Source organism: Vipera ursinii, assembly GCF_947247035.1.
Source record: "Vipera ursinii genome assembly, chromosome: 14".
Classification (NCBI taxonomy): Eukaryota; Metazoa; Chordata; class Lepidosauria; order Squamata; family Viperidae; genus Vipera; species Vipera ursinii.
The window spans coordinates 5047785-5069654 of NC_139527.1; the positions used below are offsets into that span (position 1 = coordinate 5047785).

Sequence of the window (21870 nt, forward strand, 5' to 3'; positions counted from 1 at the left end):
GTTTCCAGGATGGCTTCGCAGGCCGCATGAAACCACTTCGCGGGCCGGATCCGGCCCCCGGGCCTTGTGTTTGACATGTCTGTAATATAAATTCTTACTTGATTTATTATAAAAGCTGGTTGAGAAAACCAAGTCAGAACCATGGACAGCTCCCCTCAGAGCATAATCTGGGTGGTTTTGCCGATTCTTTGGGATTCAAACTATGCTCTTTGATTCGGCAAAATTCCCAGTGTGATTTATAAGTGGATGCAAATGTAAATGCGATCGGCATTTGCACAACCTCCACGAAAAAGAATTTTAATGAGCCAAATGGGTAAAAAAAACAAAACACAACAATTAAGTGAGCCTGCAGCTCTGAAAGACGGGATTACCGAGTAAGACACAGAAACGAAATATATATAAATGGTTATTGGGAAAAAAAATGAAAATGGGTAAATTTGGGGAGTGGCACCAGCCTCTTCCAAGCTCAGTTACGTCTTACCTGCCTATTTAAAAACAAGCTTTAAAATCTATTCCGTGTTGGTAGTATCCAAGCGGCCCAAAGATGCTTTTTTTTCAAGAGGCAACTGGACTTTCTTTGTTTTTCCTTGAAAACGTTTTGCTTCTCATCCAAGAAGCTTCTTCAAAGACTTCTTTCAAAGACTTCTTCTGCTCTTGAAAAAAAGCACTTTTGGGAGAACCATGACCTGGACAACTGAGAATCTCCGTAGACACGTAGCATCAAAATATTTCAACTCTTTTAGGCCAGGCCCTTGTTTTGCATTACTATTTGTTATCCTTATTTCATTCCCTCCAGTTCTTTGAATGCATTGCTTTAAACCAAATATAGCCCTCCGTTCAATTTGGGTTCCCGTTGCTGACACTCAAAATGAGCAGGCTGTATCTCTGCCATCCCTCATTATACCCGCCAGCGACAAACAAGTAAGAGATGCTTGCGTCTTTTTTCGGATCAAACCAATTTCAGGCCCTGTCTGGATATCAACGTGCGCTAAAACATTTAAAAAACAAAAAGAAAAGTTTGGTCCTCCCTAAATTACTCACTTATTGCAATAGCAGTAAGACTTATATACCGCTTTACAGTGCTTTGCAGACCTCTCTAAGCAGTTTACAGGGTCAGCTTATTGCTCCCCCAACAATCTGGGTCCTCATTTTACCAACCTCGGAAAGATGGAAGGCTGAGTCAGCCCTGAGCCGGTCAGGATCGAACTGCTGGCAGTAGGGAGAATTAGCCTGCAACACTGCATTCTAACCACTGTGCAGGATGGAAGGGAGGGAGGGAGGGAGGAAAGAAGGAACGAAGGAAGGAGCATTCACACTTATATAGACTTAGACTTATATACCGCTTCCAAATGCTTTCCAGCCCTCTCTAAGCGGTTTACAGAGTCAGCCTCTTGCCCCCCCAACAATCTGGGTCCTCATTTTACCGACCTCGGAAGGATGGAAGGCTGAGTCATCCTTGAGCCGGTCAGGATCGAACTGCCCAAGTGCTGGTAGCAGGCAGTCAACAGAAGTAGCCTGCAGTACTGCCTCCTAACCACCGCGGCTCTTAATCCTAAAACAAAAATATGGGTATGCAGAAGATGAGAGGTTAGCAAAAGGAGCCCATGTCTGTAGGTACATACTATGTCCAAGAGACTTGACCGATCCACTTAGGAAGTTCATCCCTTCTCCACCCTGTCACCACGATGTAGGCTCCCTTGTTTGCTCCCAAGCTATCTCCAGTCAGGACCAAAACTGGCTTGGCTTTGTGACATCATGGAAGGATGTTAAGAATTCTGCTGCCTTGAACTTAAGGAGAGAAACACCATTCTGAAACATACACGAATCTGGACAGAGGTAGGTGATGCCCTGTCAACCTGACGTTCCGGGTTGCCTCAAGAGACAATGGACGACGCCGAGGTGCTCAAGAAGAGAGGCTACATTATGGGCATCAACCTCGGAGAGGGCTCGTACGCCAAAGTGAAATCAGCCTATTCCGAACGGTTGAAGTGTAACGTCGCAGTCAAGATCATCGATAAGAAAAAAGCTCCCCGAGACTTCCTGGAGAAGTTTCTCCCTCGGGAGATTGAGATGTTGGCCAGGGTAAAGCATCACGGCATCGTCAAGACCTACGAGATCTTCGAGACCTCCGAAGGGAAAGTGTACATCGTCACCGAGCTCGGAGTCCAAGGAGACCTGCTGGAGTTTATTAAGAAGAAAGGGGCCATTCCCGAAGACATTGCCCGTAAGATGTTCCACCAATTAGCCAGCGCCATTAAATATTGCCACGAGTTGGACATCGTTCACCGGGACCTGAAATGTGAGAACCTGCTTCTGGACAAAGAATTCAACATCAAATTGACAGATTTCGGCTTCTCCAAACGCCTGTCTCGTGACGACGACGGACGGGTCATTCTTAGCAAAACGTTCTGTGGGTCTGCTGCCTACGCGGCTCCTGAAGTGCTACAGGGCATCCCCTACCAGCCCAAGGTTTACGACATCTGGAGTATGGGCGTGGTGTTGTTCATCATGGTCTGTGGCTCCATGCCTTACGACGAGTCCAACATTAAAAAAATGCTGAAGCTTCAGAAAGAACACAGAGTCCACTTTCCCCGGTCCAAAGTGCTCTCGGTGGAATGCAAGGACCTCATTTATCACATGCTTCAGCCTGACGTCACCCGACGGCTCTGCATTGACGAGGTCTTGATGCACATCTGGATGCAGGAACCCAAAGCCATTTCGGACTCCGTGCTGACCAAATCAGGCGAATGTTCGCAGCATCAGAGCCAGATCCGATCCCTCTTCGGAAAGGAAACCGGTCCACAGTTTTCGGAGAACGAACAAGTGAAGCAAGAAATACTGCACGAGGATCTCGAGAAGCTAAGCAGTCTCCCTGAGCAGATGGAAAGGACTTCCCTCTGAAAAAAAAAAAGAGAGAAAGAGAGACGTCGTCTCAAGATATCTCCCCCTCCAAAAAAAAATATGGTTTGCAATAATGCCAAAAACTCAATTATTTCTTTTTAAGGCTCTGTTCTGGAAGGTTTTGAAAAGAGATGAAGGGTGGATGGGGCAACAGACTGTCCGAAGCCCTTTCCCATTATTTTGGAAGATCCAGGACCTCTTTAACGTCTCCATATTTCTATATTTCTTACTGGCACAAAATAAAGGATGAGTTTTCCCTCAGTTAATCTTCTCCAAATGAAAGATGATAGACCCGTTGATTGGAGGTTGTGTGTGTGTGATGGAACGATCTGAAACAAGGTCTCTAAATTCGTAACTGGTGCTTGGGCTAGCATAAAATCTACCGTCACATCTAAGAGGCCGAAGACCTGTCTGTTGTATTGCATCTGCCAATGTCTTGTGCTTTTTCTTTGGGTTCTTTACACTTTTCAATTAGCAGCTTGTAACAAAAAAAGCCTAGAGGTATGTAACTTCCTTCGGCGAGATTGTTTTAAAAACACACAAATAAAGTCTCCCTTGAGTGCACCTTGGCTCCTGGAGAAGTGTAATCGTCGGTATTTTTCGATTTCTTAATCTCGTTTCTGAAAATGTTTGGCACCCTACTCATATATTTTTTTTACTCCAAAAATGGGAAGTGTTCAAGGAAGGGGAGGTTTGGGTTGACTTATTTACACGCACCCTGCAAAACAGGAACGCCTTCAATTGCAGAAACGAGGAAATGGGATTGTGTTACTAACAGTTCACGGAGGTGACCTAAGTCAGTGTTAAATTTCTCAGAATAGCAGGAGTTGGAAGGGACCTTGGAGGTCTTCTAGTCCAACCCTCTGCTCAAGCAGGAAACCCTGTGCCATTTCAGATGAGTGGTTGTCCAATCTCTTCCTAAAAATCTCCAGCGTTGGAGCACCCACAACATCTGGAGGCAAGTTGTTCCACCACTTGTATTAACTGTCAGGACATTTCTCCTTAGTTCTAGGTTGACTCTCTCCTTGATTGATTTCCATCCATTGGTTCTTGTCCTGCCGAATAGGTTGACCCTCCCCCCCTCTTTGTGGCAGCCCCTCAAATATTGAAAGACTGCTATCATGTCACCCCTAGTCCTCCTTTTCATTAAACTAGACCTTCCCAGTCCCAGCAAACATTCTTTATATGTTTTAGCCTACAGTCCCCTAATCGTCTTTGTTGCTGTTCTCTGCACTTTCCAGAGTCTCAACATTTTTTACATCGTGGTGACCAAAACTGGATGCAGTATTCCAAGTGTGGCCTTACCAAGGCATTGTAAAGTGGTATTAATACTTCACATGATCTTGATTCTGTCCTTCTGTTAATGCAGCCTAGAACTGTGTTGGCTTTTTTGGCAGCTGCAGCCCACGGCTGGCTCATATTTAAGTGATTGTCCACTAGGACTCTGACATCCCTCTTGCAGTTACTACTATTGAGCAAGGTACCCCCTATACTATACCTGTGCATTTGGTTTTTCTTGCCTAAATGTAAAGCCTTACTTTTCTCTATAGTGAATTTCATTTTGTTAGATATAGCACCCAATGTTCAAGTCTGTCAAGATCCTCCTGTATCTTAAGCCTGCCTTCTGGAGTGTTGGCTATTCCTGCCAGCTTGGGGTCATCTGCAAATCTGATGAGTTCCCCATCTATCCCCCTCATCCCAATGGGGCCGAGCAAGAACGCTCTTGCCATTGGCATGGAGGTGAGCTGGGCCCAAGCAATGGAGATTAATTCACCCGGCATTTCTCTCAGCTTTATGATGTCACATGGAAACAGCATCCTTTCAACAATGCTCAAGGTTCCATTCCAACCAGCCTCCCCGGGCTTCCACAGCAGGAAACGGATCTTCTCCTGATGACCACACACCATGGAACAGACACTAAATGGCTGAATGCGTACGTCAACCATGTGACCAAACATCTCATCACCACGGCCTACAGCATCATGGATGATGCTGCTATCCTTAAGAAAAGAGGCTACATCATGGGCGGGAATTTAGGGGAAGGCTCCTACGCCAAAGTGAAGTCAGCCTTCTCGGAACGGCTGAAGTTCGACGTAGCTATCAAAATCATCGACCGGAAGAAAGCGCCTCCAGATTTTCTGGAAAGGTTTCTCCCGAGAGAGATAGACATCTTAGCCAAAGTCAACCACCATTCCATCATCAAAACCTACGAGATATTCGAAACGTCCAATGGCAAAGTCTACATTGTGATGGAGCTGGGCGTTCAGGGCGACTTGTTAGAATTCATCAAGCTGAAAGGGGAGATGCCCGAAGACATCGCGCGCAAGATGTTCCGTCAACTGGGCACCGCTATTAAGTACTGTCACGACAACGACATAGTGCACCGGGATTTGAAATGCGAAAACCTTCTGCTAGACAAAGATTACCACATTAAGCTTTCGGACTTCGGCTTTGCCAAGCGGCTGCTTCGGGATGAAGAGGGCAAAGTTATTTACAGCAAGACTTTCTGCGGTTCTGCCGCTTACGCGGCCCCGGAGGTCTTGCAGGGCATCCCATATGAGCCCAAGATTTATGACATGTGGAGTCTGGGTGTTATCCTTTATATCATGGTCTGCGGCTCAATGCCTTACGACGATTCGAACATCCGGAAAATGTTACGCTTGCAGAAGGAGCATAGGGTGCATTTCCCCAAGTCCAAAAATCTGTCAGTTGAATGCAAAGATCTGATTTATCGCATGCTTCAACCCGACGTGTCCCGACGCTTGCGCATCGAAGAGGTTTTAAGTCACATATGGATGCAGCCTGGCAAAATCAGAGCTGTGTCGGCCACTTCGGTCGGGAAAAATGGAGAGAGCTCACGGAGTTTGGGCGAGCTAAAACCGGACCACCGATCAGAACGGGAGAAGAACCAGAAAAGTGAATCCAAGCAAACCCTGGTCTCCACCGTGGCTCCTCGGTTGGAAGCGGTCGAAGAAGTAGAGGAGGTCCCCGAAGGAGACAAGAACGATGAAGCAGTGAAGATAGCCGAGGAGTTTGAAAGCGATCTCTGACGTTTTTCCTTCAACAGAAGCCCTCGCTTCTGTGACCGTCGCGTAACAGGGAGTCCAGGTAACCAACTGGAGAGTGGGGCGTGTGGAATAAAGATGAGAGCTAAGCAGAAGAGGCGATCTGAAACTAAAGAATCAGCTTTCTGAATCAGCTTCTTGTAGGCCAAAGGCCCTTTTATTAAATATTTTTTAAACGGATAAAACACTAGGCTCCAGCTGGCAACTACTGATCCATCTTACCCATGCACGCAGAAGGCAGGAAGGCAGGCTTCAACTGCTGGAATGGGAGAACTCACTGTGGCCAACACACCATAGACAACTCGCCAGAGGACAATTCAATAATTCAATTTAATTTAATAATAATAATAATTAAAACATGTTCACATTTTTGTTATTTCACATTTCATTTTGTCCCTCCTTTGGCATCCTAGCTCTAAAGCAGAGGGTCTTCAAACTTGGCCCTTTTATGACTTGTGGACTGAGGAATTCTGGGAGTTGAAGTCCGCAAGTCATAAGAGGGCCAAGTTTGAACACACACACACACACACACACTAAGGATCCTATTTCACCAATTTCTTCGGTATTAGTGTGACTCTTGTCCTCTGGCGTGTTGGCCTGAGAAGAATTGGCCATAGTGAGGTGTCTCGTGGCGAGTTGTCCTAGACCCTCAACCATTCTTCCCCACCCCCACCCCCACCCCCAAAAAAACCCCAGCCTAACAGCCTCTGAGAAAACTGTGCCGGGCCTATGCTGGTTGTAAATAGAAGCTGAGTGACTACTGGAGAGCTGGTCTTCTACTCTTGTGTCACTTAGAAAAACACATGGGCTGCTCCAGGTTGAGGAAATGGATGACCAACCCATCCTGATTCTCAAAGGGTGGGAGGCCTTAAGTAAGATAAGGAAACAGCGGCAGTAGCTAAAAGGTTGTTAAGTTACTCCACAAGTTACTCTGAAGCTTGGTTTGATTGTCTTGCTACAACAGGGGTCCCCAACCCCTGGTCCATGGACCGGTACCGGGCCGCGGCATGCCAGCAACCGATCCGCACAGACAAGCAAAGCCCCATCCGCGGGATGCAGGCAGCACACAAAACCACACACCCTCCAGTCTGCGGAAAAACCTCTCTCTATGGAATTGGTCCCTGGTGCCCCAAAGGTTGGGGACCTCTGTGCTAGAATATCCCATAACAATGCAAACACAGTAGTTATCAATATAGCTAGTCCTTGACTTACAACAATTTGCTTAGTGACCATTCAGAGTCACAACGGCACTGAAAAGGAACTTATTTTTCACACTTGTGGCCGTTGCAGCATCCCCCCTGGTCACGTGATCTTCCTTCGAATGTTCAACTGACTCACATTTATGACGGTTGCAGTGTCTCAGAGTCGTCAGATTCACGTGACAACTGCAGTGATTCGCTTAAAAAAATGTGGCAGGAAAAGTCACAAAATGGAGCAAAACTCTCTGAACACGTCTCACTTTAGCAACCGAAATTCTGGTGCCCTTGTTGTCGTAAGCCAAGGACTACCTGTAGACATTTTGTCTTTCTCTTGACGGTCACTGCCTTGGTGGAGCAGTGGGCTAATGCCTCCTTAAGTAACACCAGCTGCCTGCAATCAGTGCAGGTTCGAGTCCCACCAGGCTCAAGGTTGACTCAGCCTTCCATCCTTCCGAGGTAGGTAAAATGAGGACCCAGATTGTTGGGGGCAATTAAGCTGACTTTGTAATAATGCCGCTTGGGGGGGAAGCCCTAATAAGCAGGCATATACATAGAATGAAGGCTATTGCTAAGCACACTGGTTTGTGCTTTAGATTGTAAGCCGCCCTGAGTCTTCGGAGAAGGGCGGGATATAAATGGGATTAAAAAAAAAAAACACCTTTAACCAGAAAAGTGGGGGGATCTACTAAATTCATCCAAATTTGCTTCCGTGAAAATACAACTATCCGAGTTAAAAAAATAATAATAATAAATACAAATGACAGATTGGACCTGCTTCAACAAGAGTCAAGCGAGGGAGCCTTTGGGACGCTCCTTTTAATTTGTATATATTATATTTCTATATTTCTATTATATTTTACGTTATATACCTGTCCAAGCCCTGATCAAATCTGCCTGCCTTTTCTGGCTGGCAATTCACTTCTGCTTTCTTACATTTACCGTTTTAAGCCAAAAAAAAAAAAAAGGCCTGCTACCAGATATTTGCCCATCGGAGCGAAACGCCACAAATCAACCACTCCAAAACTAAAACGTGGAATTTATTCAGTCACCCTCATCCCTAGAAAAATCAGCCACATCCAAACTCAGAACGTTAAGGCCTTTATGCCTAAGGTGTTTATTTTCAGTCCTTCCATCGAAAAAGTTCAATTTCTTATTTTTGAGATGTAGGCATAAAAAGCTCCGAGGAGGAGAAACAGGTCCTTGCCACAAATTATTCAAAGCCAAAGGAAACGAGTCTCCTTGAATGACAACGATGGCTGCAAGATTCTAGCTCGCCATTTTTTTTCCCCACCGACTGTGCCAAAGAGTTTTTAGTGTCACGAAAAAAAATATGATTTTCCCCTTCTCCCTACCCGCCCCCCCCACCCCCGTTGGATTCAATCTTATATCTTTGCTGCACAACTTTTCAGGTTCTTGGTTTGGCTTTGAAATTTTGTTAACGGGCTTTTGTGCCCAGCTCTTCATACTTTTTGTTTCTTTGGGCTGGACTGGGTCCAAATCCAGGAGGCCACCGGTAATCCTGCTCAAAGCGAGATGAAGTTAGACCTGATCGGCTGGATCCCAACCCACGTGTTAGAGCCCGTTAAGGTTTGGAAAGCCGAGCTATCCCCAAGCTTTCGATCCTTAAGCCAGGATCTCTGTGGAAGGAAGGAAGGAAGGAAGGAAGGAAGGAAGGAAGGAAGGAAGGAAGGAAGGAAGGAAGGAAGGAAGGAAGGAAGGAAGGAAGGAATCTTGTTACCTTTGCTTTCTATAAAGCGAATTCTTTCTCGGCTCCCAGGCCAGGAGAAATATGCCATACCTTTGAGTCAGTCTCTTAAGCCGAGGATCTGCTCCGAGATTAACCAGGCGCGGACACGTTGCCAGCTGCACCTGGCCACCGAGATGCCAAGGCAGCAACCCAACATCCTATCTGGAAACTAGTTCTTTCTTTCTTTCTCTCTCTCTTTCTCTCTCTCTCTCTCTCTCTGTCCCCCCCACACCACAATCCAAATTCCGGCCAGGACTTGAGGTGGAGCCTGCCTTTAATCAATTAAGAGGAGAGCGCCCCAACGCAAAAGCGCAAGCTGTGTTCAAAAGGCCAGCACCGTCCAAGCAGTTTTGTTGAACCTCTTCCGGCGCAAAGCTTTAACAAGAGGGGGGTTTTCAATGCAAAAGCCTGCCTTTCCATCGGCTGCTTCTCGCCGGCTAGTGAGGATCAGGGCAACCCAGGACTGTAAGGCCAGGAACCATCCTGTGCCCGGAGAAAACGTCTCTCCTGGTGCTTTTGGTCAATGGTGGGCGTTGGAACATTGGGGCACTGCTGGGTTCCTCTCCCCCCCCCACACACACAAAAAAAAAGAAGAGAGGGTCAAAAGAAGTCGGATGCTTTGCGTCTTTTGGGCAGCTGCAACAGGTTGTCCGTAATAGAGGTGGGATCCTGAGCCACTGGGGTTTGAGAGAGCGTCCTGGACGTTGGGGTGACCGTGGGGGTCTGCAGGCCGGCAGACGGAGTCTTGTAGCCAGGGGTCCTCACAGGTGCAGGGGAGGGGGTGTAACTGGCCCGGAGAGCTTTGTCGGTGAACTTGCTAGCAGTGCGGTTCACTAGGCGTTGTAAGGCGGGAGACATGGCCGGGCTGAGGCCTTTCGGAGTGAGGCTGGAAGGGAGAGGAGAAAAAAAATATATCAAGGACTTCAGGTAAGAGGTTCTGCTAAGCGTTGGTCAGTCCGTAGCTAGGATGGTTGGATGGCGCAGTGGTTAAAATGCAATATGGCAGGCTAACTCTGCCCACTGCCTGGATTTTGATCCTGACAGGGCTCAAGGTTGACTCAGCGTTCCATCCTTCCGAGGTCAGTAAAACAAGGACTCAGATTGTTGGGGGCAAGAGGCTATGTAAACCACTTAGAGAGGGCTGTAAAGCACTGTGCAGCAGTTTATAAATCTAAGGGCTATTGCTATTGCTGTGCTATGCTATGCTATTGTTATTCTATTCTATTCTATTCTATTCTATTCTATTCTAATTTCTATTCTATTCCATTCTCCTATTTAATTCTCTATTCTATTCTATTCTATTCTATTCTATTCTATTCTATTCTATTCTAATCTATTCTATTTCTATTTTATTCCATTCTATTTAATTCTCTATTCTATTCTATTCTATTCTAATTTCTATTCTATTCCATTCTCCTATTTAATTCTCTATTATATTCTATTCTATTCTATTTCTATTTTATTCCATTCTACTTAATTCTCTATTCTATTCTATTCTATTCTATTCTATTCTATTCTATTCTATTCTATTCTATTCTATTTCTATTTTATTCCATTCTCCTATTTAATTCCCTATTCTATTCTATTCTATTCTATTCTATTCTATTCTATTCTATTCTATTCTCTTTGTTATTCTATTCTATTCTATTCTATTCTATTCTATTCTATTCTATTCTATTCTATTCTATTCTATTCTATTCTATTCTATTGCAATGGTGGCGCAACACCTGTGGACTTCAACTCCCGGAATTCCTTGCTTGTTGAGGAATTCTGGGAGTTGAAGTCCACCAGTCTTAAAGTTGCCAAGTTGGGAGAGCACTGATTAACAAGACACTGAGATACTTCTTAAGTTTAGAATTCTTCAGCCCATTTCATTGCCAGCTGGAAGGATGGCTCACCTGGCAAGGTTCTCCGTGACTCTCCTCAAGGCTTCTTGTTTCTTAGCTCTGTTTTTCGCAGCTGCCTCGTTGGCCATCTTAAGGCCGAGTCTCTCCCGGCGTCCGGGTTCCAGGATCTGTGGAAAGATCAGCTGATCAGATTACCGGTGCATTTTAGAGTCTGTTCCGTCCAGCCTTAGTTTAATCCTCCTCACCCTTTTCTCTCTGGCTGAGAAAACCAAAAAGGATCCAGAACCATTTTCCCCCCAAACTCTTCCACAAAGTGCTATTAAAATCAGGGCAGCTAACAGTCAGGTCTCGCTGCCCTGACTCAACTACTTATTTCATAGCTTATCCAGACAAATTTCCCGCTCTAGTTAAAAAAATTCTCTGGGCTGCTTATAGTAAACAGCTTTTCTGGCTGTAATTAATTGATTAGGGTTCAAGGTTTATATTATATCAGACTGGCGTAGACCAGTCCAATATCTGATTATTATTATTATTTTAATATAAACGATTCTGAGCTTCAATGGTGGCACGGCCTAGACCAGGGGTGGGGAACCTTGGCTCTTTGGTGACTTGTGGACTTCAACTCCCAGAATTCCTGTGGGAAACCTTGGTGTCAAGTTTCCAACGTACGGGCTTTTCAAGTGACTCTGAAGCATTGTTTACCTTAAAAGTCCTTTTTTAGCCTAATACACCGGCAAATGCTTGCTCGGAGGAAGCTGGAATCTGAAATCTCCGCCCCTTGCACAATATATTAAAACACAATTCTCCACCTTTCTAATTTTGTCGTTAATCATATTCTCCAATTAATTTAAAGAATCAGTTTCCCTTCCGTTAGAAGAACCGCCAAAGCCTTATCTTCTTTAGAGACAAATGGCCTTGAAAGTGCATTCCTACTCTTCCCTCCTCCCAACTTTAAACTAAAGCAATACACAAGTCTTAAAGCAATACACAAGTTTAACATATGAAATAGCTACTTCTTCCTCTCTCGTCAAGCAATAACAACATTGGATGTTAGCTGCGTTGACACTTGGCTCTTTTATGACTTGTGGACCTCAACTCCCAGAATTCCTGAGCCAGCATGGCTCAGGAATTCTGGGAGTTGAAGTCCACAAGTCACAAAAGAGCCAAGGTTCCCCACCCCTGGCCTAGACAATGGCATCTGAACGTAGATCTTTTTAACATTTGCATTTTATTCTGTTTTTTTTTAAAAAAAAATCTAGGTGAAGTGATAAGACATATACATTGCAAGTCCAGGTATAATATGCTGTACAAATGGGGTGTTTTAGATCTTTCAATACCTTGAAAGCCGGTCCTGGAGTCCGGTCCACATAGGGTGTGTCAGAGCCTTCTAACCGCAGAGGGGTGCCTTCTATCTCACCCCAGGTCATAAGAGGGGAGTCATTCACACCTAGGAAGACACGCGGGCCAATCAGTGTACTTGAATAGGGCAGCAAGCCATCGGCTTGCCATCTGAACACTGTGCGTGACTCAAAGGATTTGGGGTGAGGGAATCTCTGCAAGGAGAATCAGCTGGAAGGGACAACAGAGAAAAGGCTGAATCCTAAAAATTTAAAAGCAACCCTTTTGAGGGGCCCCGGGTGCTCTCTAAGCTGGCTTGTTTGGTTGCAGGCAAAACATTTTATTACCCAAACTAAGTAACGTCATCAGTGCTAGAAAGGAGTGTTTTTTTGGGGGGGGGAGGAGGAAGAAGACTGTGGGTCCTAGGTGCTCTCTGAGCTGGCTTGTTTCCTTGCAGACGTTTCATTACCCAGCTAGGTAACATCATCAGTGCCAGAAGGGAGTGGGGCTTGTGAGGAGGAGGAGGAGGAGGAGGAGGATGGCGGCAACTGTGGGGACCTTGGTGCTCTCTGAGCTGGGTGGTTCTCTTGCAGACGTTTCATTACCCAGCTAGGTAACATCATCAGTGCCAGAAGGGAGTGGGGCTTGTGAGGAGGAGGAGGAGGAGGAGGAGGAGGAGGAAGAGGAGACGACATCCTTTGTGATCTCTGAGCTGGCTTGTTTTCTTGCAGACGTTTGATTACCTAAACTAGGTTACATCATCAGTGCTAGAAAGGAATAAGGTTTGAGGGAGGAGAAGGAAAAAGAGAAGGAGTAGGACTGTGGGGTCCTTGGTGCTCTCTGAGCTTGCTTGTTTTCTTGCAGACGTTTCATTACCCAAACTAGGTAACATCATCAGTGCTAGCACTTCACCGCACTAGCACTGATGGCGTTACCTAGTTCGGTAATGAAACGTCTGCACAAAAACAAGCAAGCTCAGAGAGGACCAAGGACCCCTCATGTCAACCCTGAGCTGCAAATATTCTCCTTGATTAGTACAGTCCTTTTGTTTTTACACAGATGTGTAAGAAGGTGGGGGGGGGAAACAGAAAGAACCAGAACTTATATATAAGTTCTGTCAAAGGACATCCTGTCGTTTATGTATCTACCTATGTCTGTATTTAGCACACCCATGGATCAAAAGGTTATGATTTACAAATAGCCCTCGACTTACCCCTCATTCGTTTAGTGACTAAGGGAAAAAAAATGACTTGTGCCATTTCTCACACTTACCACTGCCACAACAGGACATCAAAATCCAGCTGCTTGGCAACTGGCCTGTATTTACAACAGCTGAAGGATTGCAGGGCTGTGGGGAATCGCCGTCTGCAACCTTCCCCAGCCAGCTTCCAATAAGCAAAGTCAATTGGGGAAGCTAAATAGCTCTTTTGTGTGTCTGTGTGTTTTTGTTTAAAAAAAAAAAGAATAATAATAATAATAATAGTAATAATAACAGGATAAAAAGGATTTTCTTTCTTACCGGGAGCAGGGGAGGGTGTGGCCACAAATCCGTACCCGTTCACCTTCGGAGATTCCTGGGGGATAAGCTCCTTCCCATCAGGCCCCACTTTGCCTTGTTTGTACTGGGATGAAGAGAGAAAGGAAGGATGCTTAGGATTAATCACAGGGAGCTTTAAAGGCACAGCCAGATTGGGAGAGAGAAGCTAGAACGGCTCAGACTGTTAAAAACGAAAATGGAATTAAAGAAGAGGAAGCAACTTTGGTCCCAGGGTCAGAAACTCTTCTTTCTTTCCTTCCCTCTTTTTTTTCCTCTCGCCTTCTTTCCTTTTTCCCTTTCCTTCCTTCCTTTTCTCCTTCCTTCCTTTCTCTGCTTATCATTTCCTCCTCCACCTCCTTCCTTCTTTCCTTCCTTGCTGCTTTTGCTTATCATTTCCTCTGCTTCTCCATCTCCTTCCTTCCTTTCCTTGCTTGCTTCTTCCTTACTTTGCTTACCATTTCTTCTCCTCCATCACCTTCCTTCTTCCCTTCCTTGCTTTCCTCCTTTGCTTACCATTTCCTCTGCTCCTCCACCTACCTACCTTCCTTCCTTCCTTCCTTCCCTCCCTCCCTTCCTTCCTTCCTTCCTTCCATCCATCCCATTCTGCCATTATTTCTCGTTTGATATGCTTTGATTCATTTGCCAGTTCAAGGCGAGTAGAAGCAGAGGCCTAATAAATGAAGTGGATGCGGGGAACTGTTAACGCCCCTCACCTGGGCATTGAGGGCTGCTGCTTGCTGAAGCTGGGTCTTGCTCACTGCTTGACTAAAGGGATCCTTCAAGAAACGGGTGTTCCTGTGAGCGACCTCACGTGGCTTCTTAAACACGTCTTCCTCTTCAGGGACTCCTGAAAAGACACAGCGGTCACAGCTCCGATGAATGAGACAAATCGAACAAAGGGCAGGCGTATTATTTAGTCTTAGCAATGAAACGAAACATCGGCACTCGTGGAAGGATGCCAGAATCTGAAATCTCCTTTCCCCCCCCCCAAACCCATCGTAACACACCCACAATCCCTGCCCTTATCGACACGTCTCTGCCCTTATCGACACAGCCTTGGTGGAGCAGTGGGCTAATGCCTCCTTAAGTAACACTGGCTGCCTGCAATTAGTGCAGGTTCGAGTCCCACCAGGCTCAAGGTTGACTCAGCCTTCCATCCTTCCGAGGTAGGTAAAATGAGGAGCCAGATTGTTGGGGGGCAATTAAGCTGACTTTGTAATAATGCCGCTTGGGTGGGTGTGTGTGAAAGCCCTAATAAGCAGGCATATACATAGAATGAAGGCTACTGCTAAGCTTGTAAGCCGCCCTGAGTCTTCGGAGAAGGGCGGGATATAAATGGGATTAAAATAAAAAAATAAAAAAAAATAAATCACATTATCCAATTAGTTTTACGTATGAGGTTTCACTTCCCATTCGGGCTTTTTGCAATCTTATCACAACTTCCGGGTGATTTCCTCCCTCCCAAAGGAAGCAATTAAAATAACAGGCTGTCTCTTATATTGTCAGTGCAAAAACACGTCAATGTTTGCAGCACTGACAACAGCACTTTAGGACTCACCACCCTGCCAGGTGGAAACACAGCGCGAATTCCTGGCTCTTTTCTCCAACCAAAGGGCAGAAGTGAGCGAAGGGCAAGACAAAACTCCAGCCAATCAGCCACAAAGCCAAAGGATCAAACGGAGCTTGTTTTTTCTCTTATCCTAACTTTATCGCTTCTTTTTCCCAGACCGAGAGAAACAAGGCAGGTCTTTGCTATTTTTGCAAAATTGCTCAAGGCGGCAAACATATCCAACGCATCTTTCTTCTCCTACTTTCCCCACGACAACCCTGTGAGGTGGATTGGGCTGAGAGAGAGTGAGAGAGGGAGGGAGGGAGGGGGAGGGGGAGGGGGTGGGTCTGGCCCAAAGTCACCCAGCTGGATTTCATAGTTTAGAGAGAAGTAGAACTCACTTTCTGGTGATTGGCTCAAAGTCACCCAGCCGGCTTTCATGGCTAAGGCAGGACTAGAACTCACCGTCTCCTGGTGATTGGCCCAAAGTCACCCAGCCAGCTTTCATGGCTAAGGCAGGACTAGAACTCACCGTCTCCTGGTGATTGGACCAAAGTCACCCAGCCGGCTTTCATGCCAAAGATGGGACTAGAACTCACCGTCTCCTGGTGATTGGACCAAAGTCACCCAGCCAGCTTTCATGCCAAAGATGGGACTAGAACTCACCGTCTCCTGGTGATTGGACCAAAGTCACGGAGCTGGCTTTCATGCCTAAGGCGGGACTAGAACCCACCGTCTCCTGGTGATTGGCCCAAAGTCACCAGCCAGCTGTCATGCCTAAGGCAGGACTAGAACTCACTGTCTCCTGCTTTCCAGCGTGATGCCTTAACTACCAGACCAAACTGGCTCTCTTAACAAGTTACAAAGAGCAGGTAAACTTGGTGGGGGGGGGAATCTGTATTATTATCCAGCTCCCCTTTTTACAACAAAAAGACCTTGTCAGAGGGAGCACAAGTAGCCTCACCTGGTGGATAATACATCAGAGAATTCTTTGCCTTGTATTCCCACGTTTCTACTCCAGCTTTGCCGCTCCCCAGGGCTTGCTGCTCCTCCAGCGACGGGAGAGCTAGCTGCTCCTGATGCCGCTGAAAAATGGGAGACAAAAACACAAGTCAGCTGCAAGCGTGAATGGAAGGGAGAATGCACCCCTGAGGATCCTGCAATGCATCGAAGGAGTAAATAAATATTTTAGTGTTTTCAGCATTTCCAGCTTTTCCTCCACAGAAGCCAACTGCATACCCTGAAGGCAATTAGCATCAGGCAAGGAAAGCTTCGGGGCCTCCTAACCCCGCCCGGTGTGGGATCACTTCACAAAGGTAATTGCGCACGCCTTTCAATTGGCCAAGGGCCGCAATGTTTCCCTCATGCGAAGCAAAAGGGGTGATGCAATGTGCGTGTAGCTTTCTTGGGCACACGGATTGGGCTGAGAATTGTCTAGGGTCTTGGAAGAAAAAAGAATATATATTTTTTTCCAGCTCTTTCTTTTCATTGTTATTTGTTAGTTGGGAAGCATTCAGCTGTGTGAGCAGCTGCACAAAGAAGCCTCTGGAAACCACAGCTTGCCCTGCTGTGCAGAGTGAGACGGCATTAATTTTTTTAACCACTTAAAACTGTCCACTCTTGAAAAGGAATGGCATAGCACTACTGTCACCTTTCCAAAGTGAGGAATATGAGAAAACCCAGTCCAGAGAGACCAGCTAGTGGTGAAGGCGCTAAGCTAGAAACCAGGAGGCAGTGAGTTCTAGTCCTGCCTGAGGCATGAAAGCCAGCTGGGTGACTTTGGTGCAATCACCAGGAGATGGTGAGTTCTAGTCCCATCTTAGGCATGAAAGCCGGCTGGGCGACTTTGGTCCAATCACCAGGAGACGGTGAGTTCTAGTCCCATCTTTGGCATGAAAGCCAGCTGGGTGACTTTGGTCCAATCACCAGGAGACGGTGAGTTCTAGTCCCATCTTAGGCATGAAAGCCGGCTGGGCGACTTTGGTCCAATCACCAGGAGACGGTGAGTTCTAGTCCCATCTTTGGCATGAAAGCCGGCTGGGTGACTTTGGTCCAATCACCAGGAGACGGTGAGTTCTAGTCTCACTTTAGGCATGAAAGCCGGCTGGGTGACTTTGGTCCAATCACTAGGAGACAGTGAGTTCTAGTCCCATCTTAGGCATGAAAACCAGCTGGGTGACTTTGGTCCAATCACCAGGAGATGGTGAGTTCTAGTCCTATTTTTGGCATGAAAGCCGGTTGGGTGACTTTGGTCCAATCACCAGGAGACGGTGAGTTCTAGTCCCATCTTAGGCATGAAAGCCGGCTGGGCGACTTTGGGCCAGTCCCTTTCTCTCAGGGACTTTAATAAAGGCAGAATAAATATATATCTAAAAGATTTTTTTTTAAAAAAAAGCCTCTTTTCTTTGACCAAGGGAGGAGCAATCCTTCCACCCCTGGCTCCAAACCACCATAGAGAGAAGCTGCTCCTTGCCTGGGCAAATTCCTCTTCGGCTTCGTAAAGCCAATAATGCTTCACTTTCTCCTTTTCTTTGGCTACTTCCATGATCTGCTCGAAGGAAGCATTATCCTCGCTGGTGTGTTTGGCCAAGAATTTATCCAGACTGGGCAGGGCATCTTTGTTTTCTTCCTCCTCGGCTTCTCCTGAAAATAAAAGAAAATGCAACTTGGGAAGAAAGAAAAAAGATCCAAACACACACAGAAGCCCCAGTTCTTTGAAAGATCAGACGTTCTAAGCTGTGGTGACAAAAAAAGAAGGTGAAGTTGTAATCTACCCGCAAGAGCTAGAATTGGCAGCTCCAATTTTAACGAGATCAAAGAAAACTCTAAAGGAAATAATGCCGCTTGGGGTGTGTGTGAAAGCCCTAATAAGCAGGCATATACATAGAATGAAGGCTACTTCTAAGCTTGTAAGCCGCCCTGAGTCTTCGGAGAAGGGCGGGATATAAATGGAATTAAAATAAAATAAATAAAACTCTCGCAGAGAGACGCTTACCTTCATCTAGAGATTTCGGGGTGAGCTTGGGCTTAGTCAGCACAGAAGAATCACCGGGGTGAACTTCGGGGGTCTCAAAGGTTGCCGGGGTAACATCTGTCCCAAGGAACACAAAATACAGATTTACCAAGCATGGAAAATCATTGCTCTGAAACTTCAAATCCCCACCGAAAAATCCTGGAACGCTCAAAATCTCACTAACTGATCTAATGATGCTTTGGGGCTGAGGTTGGTGGGGGAATGACCAGGCCAAGTTTCGTTTCTTGGTGAAAAATTAAGGTAACCAGCCAATAAATGGGCACTTAATCATACATCTACTGTTATCCTCGTATGCCAACGTCCCTTAAAAGGGAAAAATATGTGCAAAATGGGATCTGTGATAGGACACGCTATGGATCGCCATTACTCAGGATTGTTTTGTGTTTTGTTAAATTTATGTTCTGCCCTTTTTCAGGGGCCTCAAGAAATGCATTGGACTTAAAGCCTGGGTCTCTCCAAACTCAGTCCAGTACGTTGACTACTATATGACAGTAGTGGTCTTGTCTATTCTTCTAAATTTGACATTATTTGCTCCATCACCCCTTTAAATCAGGGTCTTCTGAATACATCCCAGCTATGCTTTATCACTGGCCATCATTTGTAGCGGCCGAGCAATTCAGAAGTAGAAAAACAGACTGTGAAGTGCTATACTATTAAATCTAGTCTAGACCAGCGTTGCTCAATTTCGGCAACTTTAAGATGTGTGGACTTCAACTCCATGCTGGCTGGGGAATTCTGGGAGTTGAAGTCCACACATCTTAAAGTTGCCGAAGTTGAGAAACACTGGCCTAGATCAGTTATCCCTGATTTTACCTTCCAGCTGTTCTGAAATTATAACTAAAAACAGCCGGGCAAGGCAGAACTCCGGGAGTTACAACGCCTACAGATCTGCCAATGTATGTAGTGTCTAGGAACTAAAAATGACTTGATGGGACAATCCATCGAATCAATCAACCGATCGGGCACTCGTATTTACAAGGTGCAGGAGTATCTCTGGCAGCTTTGCCCAAGGAGGAGCCAAACTTGATGGCTATCTGTCTCATCTTCTCCAGATCACCGCTCTCTTCAGCCTCCAGGTATTCCTTCTGGCCGCGCAGCTTCTCCACATCAGGGAAAAAATCCCTCTGGATGATTTTTTCCAGGCTCTGCAAAGCATTCAGATGTTTCCAGATAAATATTTAAAACATGAGGCATTTGGATGACACAATTTCTGAAGCCTTATCCTGTGAAAAGGAGCACGGTGGGTCGAGTGGCTGGAACGCAGGAGGTTGGCAAGCTCGTGTTTGAGACCCGGGAACTGACCATGGGGCGGGGTTGAGCTCCCGTCCTTCGCTCCAGCTCCTTCTGGGCACATGAAAGGAGCCCGCAATTGGGCATCCCCAGAGCAAGGGTGATGCCATCAGTTAATCTTTTCAACCTGGAAGTGCCTCAGCGCTTCTGACGCGAGCGCAGAATCCTTGGATAACAGCCGATTCATTGCATCTTGCAAGCTGTTCAAGAAGCCACTTTTCTAACAAAGCAAGCCTCATCAAAGTAAAAGAGATTAGTAAAAGAGATTAAAGGAACGGAATGTGACACTTTTGGGGTAATACTTTTTTTTTCTCCTTCTCCTCCTCCGCAAACCACCCCCCTTCCTCCGCACAACGACCCTGCGTGGGAGGCCCGGGGGGGGGGTAGAAAAAAAAGAGCACAGGAGAAAAAGCCGGAGGGCAGATGGAAGATCAAGATCCTTTTTGCAAACAGAGAGAATCCAAGTTGGTCTGGCAAGATAGATAATAAAATGGAGCAAGACTCGCTGAACAGGGTCTCCTGTCTGAGCAGGGGGTTGGACTAGATGACCTCCAAGATCCCTTCCAACATTATTATTATTATTATTATTATTATTATTATTATTATTATTATTATTAATTATTATTATTATTATTATCATTATAAACAACAACAACAAACTTCTTGCTCAGCGACATAAATTTGGGCCACGGTTGTGATGTTAAGTCGAGGAATATCTGCTTCATTAAAGCTAGGGCAACAGTAGGAAAACTATAAACTGAGTAAAAGAGAATAAAGGAACGGAATGTAACACTTTTTGGTAATACTTTCCCCCTTCCCTTCTCCTCCTCCACAAACCAGTCCCCCGGCCTCCGCACGACGACCCTGCGAGGGAGGCCGGGGGGGAGGGATAGAAAAGAAGAGGGCTGGGCCCCCAACCACGGCAGAAAGAGCCGGAGGGCCGAGAGGCGACGGGCAGCGGGGTCCCACGAAGGCCGGCCCGGCCCCGTCCGCTCACCTGGATGTAGGCGTCCTCGTCCAGGACCCTCTTGCGGCACTTGGGGGCCTCCTGGGGGGCCTCCTTCGGCAGAGCTACGGCGGAAGCCTCGGCCTGCACGGGCACCAGCGCCTGGGCCGAAGCGCCGCACCCCGCCGGGGTCTCCGCAGCCTCCATCGCGCCCCGCCAAGCGTCTCCCCTGGCAACGCAGCCTAGGCCTGGGCCCACCCGGGCTCTCACTTCCGGAAACACTGCCACTTCCGGTGAGAGACCCGGAAGCGCTTCCCCTTACGCCCACCCCCGCCTGCGCGCCCGAAAGGCGTGGCGGTCCCAGCGTGGCACCGCCCCCTCCTCCTCCTCCCTAGGGAAGACGTCACGCCGAGCCGTGACATAGAGGTAAGGCGAAGGGGCGGTGCCCGATCGAGTCGGGTTCTGTTCGCAGCTGCAGCGGGGCGGGAGGGGACGGTGAGAGTGGCTCGGGAGCGGCCGACCGAGTCTACTCTGCGGGGTCGTCGTTCAGCTGATGGCAGGCTCCGACCCTCTAATTCCCGTCCCCACCCCTCCCCCCGAAAAAAAAGAAGCCAAGTGGATATGTAAAAAGCGGGGGTGGGCGCCTCTGCCACCACTACACCTCTTTTATTTTTGGTTTGATTGGATTGGATTGGATTGGATTGGATTGGATTGGATTGGATTTGATGATTTGATTTGATTTCTACTTCTGCCATTGCAAAATTTGCATTTTTAGGATACGGGGATCAGCAAGCCCCTTTTGCTCTCACTACTTTGCCTATTGTGTTGCATTGTGTTATTCATATCCATATTCTAGAACTCGACAGTTCTCATGCAAAATGGAACATCCTGCCAATTGGGAAAAAAAAGGGTGCTTGACAAGGTAGCAGCATGTCTGTGAAGTCACCGAGAGTCAGATAGGACCAGGGCTTTTTTTCTCATAGAACGCTCAGAACGGAGTTCCGGCACCTTTTTTGGATGGAACCTTGTAGGGTAGGCAAGGCGGGTTGTATGACACATGTGAGTTCCGGCACCTTTTTCTTTTACAAAAAAAGCACTGTCTATATCTATATCTATATCTATATATCTATATATCTCTATCTCTATCTCTATATCTATATCTATCTATATCCAGGGCTTTTTTTCTCATAGAACGCTCAGAACGGAGTTCCGGCACCTTTTTTTTGGATGGAACCTTGTAGGGTAGGCAAGGCAGGTTGTATGACACGTGTGAGTTCCGGCACCTTTTTCTTTTACAAAAAAGCACTGGATAGATAGATAGATAGATAGATAGATAGATAGATAGATAGATAGAATATAGATTAGATAGATAGAATATAGATTAGATAGATAGATAGATAGATAGATAGATAGATAG

General features: G+C 46.4%; 2 protein-coding genes across 2 annotated transcripts; one reads left to right on the forward strand and one right to left on the reverse strand.

Annotated features, from left to right (window-relative positions):
- The first annotated feature begins 2 nt into the window (after positions 1–2).
- Positions 3–6620, forward strand: LOC310646717 (uncharacterized protein). The gene is made up of 2 exons (XM_083373381.1): positions 3–2866; positions 4738–6620. The coding sequence occupies exons 1-2, from the start codon at positions 1885–1887 to the stop codon at positions 5949–5951; spliced, it is 2196 nt and encodes a 731-aa protein (XP_083229507.1). The 5' UTR covers positions 3–1884; the 3' UTR covers positions 5952–6620.
- Positions 6621–9512: 2892 nt separating this feature from the next.
- On the reverse strand, positions 9513–20723 carry ESS2 (ess-2 splicing factor homolog; the record flags this gene model as incomplete). Its single annotated transcript, XM_083373576.1, has 10 exons — positions 20505–20723; positions 19194–19362; positions 18179–18274; positions 17657–17826; positions 16148–16268; positions 14348–14481; positions 13617–13719; positions 12097–12206; positions 10811–10926; positions 9513–9798 (listed from the first exon to the last, which is right to left on the reverse strand). Exons 1-10 carry the CDS (start codon positions 20658–20660, stop codon positions 9513–9515), a joined length of 1461 nt encoding a protein of 486 aa, XP_083229702.1. The 5' UTR covers positions 20661–20723.
- Between the last annotated feature and the right edge of the window lie 1147 nt (positions 20724–21870).